Source organism: Pelophylax lessonae, assembly GCF_965119305.1.
Source record: "Pelophylax lessonae genome assembly, chromosome: 9".
In the NCBI taxonomy this organism is placed as follows: domain Eukaryota; kingdom Metazoa; phylum Chordata; class Amphibia; order Anura; family Ranidae; genus Pelophylax; species Pelophylax lessonae.
Genome location: NC_138776.1, coordinates 58,508,213 through 58,516,774, shown reverse-complemented (window position 1 = coordinate 58,516,774; position 8,562 = coordinate 58,508,213). Strand labels below are relative to the sequence as shown.

General features: G+C 50.6%; 1 protein-coding gene across 2 annotated transcripts in view; it reads left to right on the top strand.

Annotated features, from left to right (window-relative positions):
* The first annotated feature begins 2,901 nt into the window (after positions 1-2,901).
* Positions 2,902-8,562, top strand: part of PDZD8 (PDZ domain containing 8) — an 85,113-nt gene continuing 79,452 nt past the window's right edge. For both annotated transcript variants that reach the window (XM_082266696.1, XM_082266695.1), the window contains exon 1: positions 2,902-3,647. In XM_082266696.1, the coding sequence (XP_082122822.1) occupies positions 2,944-3,647 (704 nt within the window). In that variant the 5' untranslated portion in view covers positions 2,902-2,943. The remainder of the gene's footprint in view (positions 3,648-8,562) is intronic.

Sequence of the window (8,562 nt, the reverse complement as noted above, 5' to 3'; positions counted from 1 at the left end):
AGGGTAAGTATAATGGAGAGGGGGGTCATCTAATAAGAAAAGTAAGTATAATGGGGGGGTAACTATTAGGTGAGGTGGGGGATGGGGGGTACCACCCGATAAGAAAAGTAGGTATAATTGGGGGGGGGGGGAGTATTATTAGGTGAGGTGGGGGATGGTGGGGTCACCCGGTAGGAAGGGTAAGTATAATGGGGGGGGGGGGTGAGTATTATATCAGGTGAGGTGGGGGATTAGGGGGGTCACCTGGTAAGAATGGTAAGTATAATGGAGGGGGGGGGGGTGAGTATTATCAGGTGAGATGGGGGATGGGGGGGGAGGGTCACCCAGGAGGAAAAGTAAATATAATGGGGGGGTGAGTATTACCAGGTGAGGTGGGGGATTGTGGGGGGGGGGGGATCACCTGATAGGAAGGGTAAGTATATTGGGGGGTAAGTATTATCAGGTGAGGTGGGGGATGGGGGGGTCACCCAGTAAGAAGGGTAAGTATAAAGGGGGGGTGAGTATTATCAGGTGAGGTGGAGGATCACCCTGTAGGAAGAGTAAGTATAATGGAGGGGGGGGGGGTGAGTATTATCAGGTGATGGGGGGGGGGGCACCCGGTAGGAAGGATAAGTATAATGGGGGGTGAGTATTATTAGGTGAGGTGGGGGATAAGGGGGGGGTCACCTGATTGGAAGGGTAAGTATAATGGGGAGGGGGGTGAGTAATATCAGGTGAGGTGGGGGATTGGGGGGGTCACCTGATAGGAAGGGTAAGTACATTGGGGGGGGGTAAGTAAGTATTATCAGGTGAGGTGGGGGGTCACCCAGTAGGAAGGGTGAGTATAATGGAGGGGTGGGGGGTTGCACTTATTAGGTGAGGTGGGGGATGGGGGGTCACCTGATAGCAAGGGTAAGTATAATGGGGGGGGGGGAGTGAGTATTATCAGATGAGGTGGGGGATGGGGGGGTCACCCAGTTGAAAAAGTAAGTATAATGGGGGGGGGGGGGGTAGTGAGTATTATCAGGTGAGGTGGGGCGGTCACCTGGTAGAAAGGGTAAGTATAATTGGGGGGGGTGAGTATTATCAGGTGAGGTGGGGCGGTCACCTGGTAGAAAGGGTAAGTATAATTGGGGGGGGTGAGTATTATCAGGTGAGGTGGGGGATAGGGGGGTCACCCCATAGAGAGAGTAAATATAATTGGGGGGGGGGTGAGTATTATCAGGTGAGGTGGGGGATAGGGGGGTCACCCCATAGAGAGAGTAAGTATAATGGGGGGGGGGTGAGTATTATCAGGTGCGGTGGAGGATAGGGGGGGTCACCCCATAGAGAGAGTAAGTATAATGGGGGGGTGAGTATTATCAGGTGAGGTGGAGGATAGGGGGGTCACCCCATAGAGAGAGTAAGTATAATGGGGGGGTGAGTATTATCAGGGGGGGTTCACCCAGTAGGAAGAGCAAGTATAATGGAGGGTGAGTATTATTGGGGGGAGTAATACCCGGGGTGGGGGATTATGACTCTTCCAGACTATGAAGGCCTTCCTCCATAGAAGTCACCTGGGTCCCCATTGCGGGGATTCCGCTTCACTTCCTGTGCCTGAGACACAACAGGAAGAGAGGGGAAATCCTCTCTGTGTCACCAGAACAGCTCTACATTCTGTTCCCCTTTTGGTGTGATGATACCAGGACAGATAGGGGCACAGGGCTCCCCTTCCCACATTCCATATGAAACTGAACACTATCATTGGATGGCTGTGCGGGAGAGGGCGGGTTAGTTACCATGGACACAGCTATCCCTTTACAAGGAGGGTTAGACTCTCTCCTGTTTACCCCGCCCCTCCAGGCTGAGGCCACTCCCTCTCATTCACCGCCTCTCCCGGTCGGACACGCGCAGCGCGCACACAGACGGGAACGCGCACTCATGACTGCCGCTTCTGTTGTTTCCATGACAGCACGTTCCTGACGTCTGTTGCCCGTGGGCCCCGACCGATTCCTCAGAAATGGAGAGCGGTCCTAATCCGGTGCGTAACAACGTCACGGTAACCACCCTGCAGGTGTCCTGTCAGAATACCGCTACTCATCGGAACATGTAACGGAAGTGACGTTCTCTGTGAAAATTGCTTACTGCGCATGCGCCCCAATCTGACAAAATGAAGACAGCAGCGGACATCTTCTTACACCCAGACTAATCTTCAATTTCACACTTATTTTACCTGTAAACTCACCTTATAGCCTAAAACATAAGATTCAATTTTTATTATTTTAGTATTGTCGTACATACAGCGACAAGCCTGCAGGTAGAAGGTGGCGACGGCCATCTTGGTGCACCCCGCACTGCTCAGTGCCAAACTGATTATATAGTGAAATAGACAATTCCACTCGGTCACGGTGAAATAGTCTATTTTAGTATATAAGCTGTGTGAAATTTAGGACTTCGCTGGGTGGAAGAAGATGTTTGCTGCTGCCTTCGTGTTCTGTTACATTAGAAAACCTGTTGAAACGCATAGCAACCACGTTGGAACGCATAGAGCATGCGCAGTAAGCAATTTTGGTCGTAACGTCACTTCCGTTGTATTTTCCGACGGGGTGTTCCACCAATTAGCCCCGCCTCTCCACAATGTTGGCCAATGAAAGATCTGAAGGTTAGGTCAGCTGACGCACAGTCTCCGCCCTCCCCGTATGTGACAGAGCGTAAGATGAATCAGCTGACCTCGGGGTCCTCGGGTCCCTCCAGTGACCTTCCAGGAAGCGGTCATGTGTCATCCTAAACCCCACCCTCCTTGTGACAGGAAAGTCAACTAAGCTGCGGTACTCCGCCCTTTCGAGCTCTCCTCCAGTAAGAATTATGTATGGGAGTCATGTGACTTCCCTCCTCTGGCCGTACAGAGTGGGTGTACGGGTCATGTGATCGGGCCAGCTCCTCCCCAGGCGTACAGTGTGGGCGGGGCCGCAGTGTCGGGCCGGGATGGTGCTGGCTCTGGTGTTGGCCGCTCTGGCCGGCTGCCTGCTGACGGTACTGGTGTTGCTGTCAGTGTACCGGCGGCCGGCCTGGGCCCCTCCCCCATCCTCTGGGCCCCCAATGAGGGACGATGTGACCGGTCAGGCCGGGGCAGAGAGCTGCCACTTCCTGAATGCCATCTTCCTCTTTCTGTTCCGGGAGCTCCGTGACACGGCCGAGCTGCGCCGATGGATGCTCCGCAAAATCCGGGTGGAACTGGAAGAGCTGCTGCTGTCCCGTACAGCTGGCCGCCTGCTGGAGGGGCTCAGTGTCCGCGAGCTCAGTCTGGGGGAGGCGGTGCCTGAGGTAAGTGGTATCCGCCTACTTTCTCCAGGACCCTCCCCCGCGGAATCCCTTCCCCCAGAGCTCAGCTTCGAGCTGGAGCTGGACTATTCCGGAGGCTTCCGCTTGGCCATCGATGTGGAGCTGCTGTTTGGGAAAAACGCTTTCCTGGCCGTCCGGCTGGCCCGTCTGCAGGGCCGAGTACGCCTGGTGCTCAGCCGCCTACCCTTCAGCCATTGGTCGGTCTGCTTTCTGGAGGAGCCGCTCATCGACTTCCAGGTCCACAGCCAGTTTGAGGGACGACCCATGCCGCAGCTCACCTCCATCATCATCACTCAACTGAAGAGGGTGATCCGCAAGAAGCACACATTTCCCAACTACAAGATCAGGTATGGCTGAGCCCGGCACTACCACCCCCATCAGATATACCAATACCCCCAACCAGATCACCTTCCCCCAACTACAGTATAAGGTATGGCTGAGCCCGGCACTACCACCCCCATCAGATACCAATACCCCCAACCAGATCACCTTCCCCCAACTACAATATCAGTTATGGCTGAGCCCGGCACTACCACCCCCATCAGATATACCAATACCCCTAACCGGATCACCTTCCCCCAACTACAATATCAGTTATGGCTGAGCCCGGCACTACCACCCCCATCAGATATACCAATACCCCTAACCGGATCACCTTCCCCCAACTACAGTATAAGGTATGGCTGACCCCCATCAGATATACCAATACCCCCAACCAGATCACCTTCCCCCAACTACAATATCAGTTATGGCTGAGCCCGGCACTACCACCCCCATCAGATATACCAATACCCCTAACCAGATCACCTTCCTCCAACTACAAGATCAGTTATGGCTGACCCCAGCACTACCACCCCCATCAGATATACCAATAACCCTAACCGGATCATCTTCCCCCAACTACAGTATAAGGTATGGCTGACCCGGCACTACCACCCCCATCAGATATACCAATACCCCTAACCGGATCATCTTCCCCCAACTACAATATCAGTTATGGCTGAGCCCGGCACTACCACCCCCATCAGATATACCAATACCCCCAACCAGATCACCTTCCCCCAACTACAGTATAAGGTATGGCTGAGCCTGGCACTACCACCCCTATCAGATATACCAATACCCCTAACCAGATCACCTTCCCCCAACTACAGTATCAGGTATGGCTGAGCCCGGCACTACCACCTCCATCAGATATACCAATACCCCCAACCGGATCACCTTCCCCCAACTACAATATCAACCCATCAAATATACCAATACTCCTAACCAGATCCCCTCCCCCCAACTACAGTATAAGGTATGGCTGAGCCTGGCACTACCACCCCCATCAGATATACCAATACCCCTAAGTGGATCGCCTTCCCCCAACTACAGTATAAGGTATGGCTGACCACGGCACTACCACCCCCATCTGGTGTACTGATAACTGCTTCCCCTTTCTAGGGTCTTGGCACTGCCACTCTTGCCATTGCTACCCTCTACAGTGACTGCGATCCCATACAAGTTCAGATACAGTGCCACCCACATCTGGTGTACTGCTACCCCTAACCAGTTTAGCTTCTTGAACCCCCTTTATTGCTAAGGCTCTTTAATGACCAATTCCCCACAAAGGTCGTCTTCTCCAACTACAAAATGAGGCTAGGCCAGAACACTTCTACTTGCATCTTGTGTACCAATATCCCATCCAGGTCACCTTTCCAACCTGCAAGTTTAGGTACAGCTGAACCCTGCCAGCATACACCTGATCAGTTCTCCTTCCCCAGTTACAATATCTGGAATGTCCCAAACCTTGGCATTTTCACTCCCATCACCGCAGAAACCTTGCACCCCCCATATGGTGTACTAATACCCTTGATCTATGCACCTTCCCCGATCACAAGATTTGGTTAAGCCCAGACCTTGGCACTGCTACCCCAACCTGATGACTGTGATCCCTACCCTGGTCTATTACAAGATCAGGTACAGTGCCAGGCTCTTCCCTGACCAGTTCACCTTCCCAAACCCTTGTACTGCAATCCACGTCCAGTCTATTGCCCCCCCCCCCCCCCCGTCTTTAGTGATCACTACCCTTGTACATGGCACCTTTTACAACTGAGCACGGGTTTTGTGGTAACTCCTGCGGCCCTCCTCCCATTTCAGGATTGCAACTATCCTTATCTAGTGTACTGCTACCCCTTTCTGGGTCACCTTCCCCAACTACAAATTAGGGATGACCAGAGCCCTGGAGTGGCTACCCCATCCGGTGTCACTTTCTCCAACCACAAGATTGCGAGGGTTTGGAACCCCAACACTGCCAACCTATCCCATGTACTGAAAACCCTAGCCAGTTCACCTTCCCCCAATTACAAGTTTTGGTATGGCTCAAACCTGGCACTGCTACCCCTACCCAGTTCTGTGAAACCAACCCAGTCCCTTTCCAAAGCTACAAGATAGCTTGTAGCTTTGGAATACTCATTTGGAGTATTGCTACCCTTGACCAGTTCAGCCTCCTAAACTGGTAAATTGCTAAGGCTGGTCATACATTATGCAATTTTTAAAATTGCTTGATTCCCCCATTAACACAGTCAGTTGATGGGGGAATCCTTCCCACTGCTCTATTGTATTCTGACAGTGGGAGGTTTCTCTGCCATTAGAATACAATGATCAGTGCTGCTGGCTATAGTCAGCGGCAGTGATTGTGCTAAAAAACCCAACAGGCTGTTTGTACTGAAGTTGATTGATAGATCAACTTCAGTACAACCAGCCTGCCCATAGATGGGTTGAAATTTGGACAGTTCCCTGTGAACTGGCTGAACTTTGATCCGTCCATGGCTGGCTTAAATTTCTCCAGTAACCAGGCCATCTTGCCCAAGTACAAACCCATGTACCACTGGAATCCCAGCGCTGCCCAATCCTCCCCCCACAGTCAGCTGTACTTAGAGCACCAACTACAAGACCAGGTACTGCCAGCAGAACCTCATTATTGGCCAGTTACACCCCCCCCCCCCATTCTTTCCTCTTACTGTCAGGTGTTCTGCTACCCTTACCTGGGTCACTTTCTCCAACCACAAGATCTGGTATTGCCGTAAACCTAGCGCTTACCACTACGTCCACTATGTCTATCAGAAGTCTAGGACCCCTACCCTGTCCCCCTTCTGCAGCTGCAAGATCAGCTATGACCAAAACCCTGGCACTGCTATTAACATCCAGTGTACTGCTACCTCTAACCGAATCACCTTCCTGAACCCTAATACTATTATCCCCGACTGGTCTACTGCTACCATCTGTGTTGACCACCACCCCTATCCAGGTCACCTTTTCTGACTACAAGATTAGGTATGGCCAAAACCCCCTGCACTTTCTTCCAGGGTGCCGCTACCCCTATCTGGTGTACTACTACCTTTTTCCGGGTCATTTCCTCCAACGACCAGATCTGGTATGATCAGAACTTCGGAGCAGTTACCCATACCTGGTGTATCCCTACTGAGTGATCATTACCCCAGCCCTTGTTATCCTCCTGAACTACAAGATCAGACTTGATCAGAACCTTTGGAGCTGCCACCCCCATCCAGTGTACTGCTAGTGCTACCTTTAATCAGTGTACCCTCCCCATCTGCAAGATAAGGTATAGCTACAAACTCCAATACTGATGTCCCAAGACAGTATGCCACTTTCCCTATCCAATGTACTTCTATCGATTTATACCACTACGCCTATCCCAATCCTGTGTATCACAACCAGTATACTGTCACTGCTACCCCTAACATGAAAACCACTACCCCTAACCAGTTCACGTTTCCACTTACAACATCAGGTATAGCTTAGACTCTGGCCTTACTACCACGTCTACTGCCTGATTCCTAATTGTATACAGTATATGTATATTGTTTTAATGTAGAAATTAATAATCAGTTTAAAAGCTTAAAAAAAATTGACTGGCGTTAGTCAGTTTTTTGTTTAAAGCCTATCATATATTTTCTATCAAGTCCTAAATCTGAACTATCTGTGTATGGCTCTTCATCAAAATGAACATGGTGCATGTAGGTGACGTTTTTCTCCAAGATCCCACTGGAATACCAATCGCAGCAGGATTTATCATTACATTACTATTAGTAGATGTAATCAAAACACAGCGAAATGTGAGGGGCCAATCCTCCCCCAGCAATGCTCTGAACCCCAATGTCCACTAACAATGTGATAAAGCAAAGGTGTATCCCAGACACTGGTCTCATTTAGCTGGGCTTTTGTGATGTTGAAGATGTTTTACCATCATGGAAGTGGCTACCTCTGTTGTAATGAGTGCAGGAAACACAGAAATATCTATAAGAAGTCACATGAGAAGAGGTACAGTGACAGTGTAACAAATGACTGTTTTTGGGCTGTGTTGCATGTCAAGGACGGAGGGACTTGGGTTTTGAAGTCTATAGGAAGCCAACACAGACAAATATCTGCCCTTTGACTTCCACTTACTGGAACACAAACTGAACTCGTTGGGCTAAGATAGTAACAATCAGTGTTCATTTTGGCATCCTATTTCAATTTAGTTTTAGTCGTATGCCTAAAATGCCATTTTAGTTTTAGTCGTATTTAGTCAACTAAAATCTAATGGGTTTAGTTAAATTGTAATGCATTATGTAAGCATTTTTCTAGAATTTTCAAACTCCATTATATACTCCTGGAGTAAAAAAATTGAATAATCATGTTATTATTTATGGAATTAAGGTTTGAACAAACTCACAGATACAGATTTTGCTGCTCTGGACGTTCTGAAGAAGCCTGTAATGCACACAGTGCTCTGGCTGGCGGTCTGAGAGGCTTGTAAGACACAGTGCTCTGGGACAATGGTCTGAGAGGCCTGTGATACTGCACTGTGCTCTGGGATGGTGGTCTGAGAGGCCTGTAATACCGCACAGTGCTCTGGGACGGTGGTCTGAGAGGCCTGTGATACTGCACTGTGCTCTGGGATGGTGGTCTGAGAGGCCTGTAATACCGCACAGTGCTCTGGGACGGTGGTCTGAGAGGCCTGTAATACCGCACAGTGCTCTGGGATGGTGGTCTGAGAGGCCTGTAATACCGCACAGTGCTCTGGGACGGTGGTCTGAGAGGCCTGTAATACCGCACAGTGCTCTGGGATGGTGGTCTGAGAGGCCTGTAATACCGCACAGTGCTCTGGGACGGTGGTCTGAGAGGCCTGTAATACCGCACAGTGCTCTGGGACGGTGGTCTGAGAGGCCTGTAATACCGCACAGTGCTCTGGGACGGTGGTCTGAGATGCCTGTA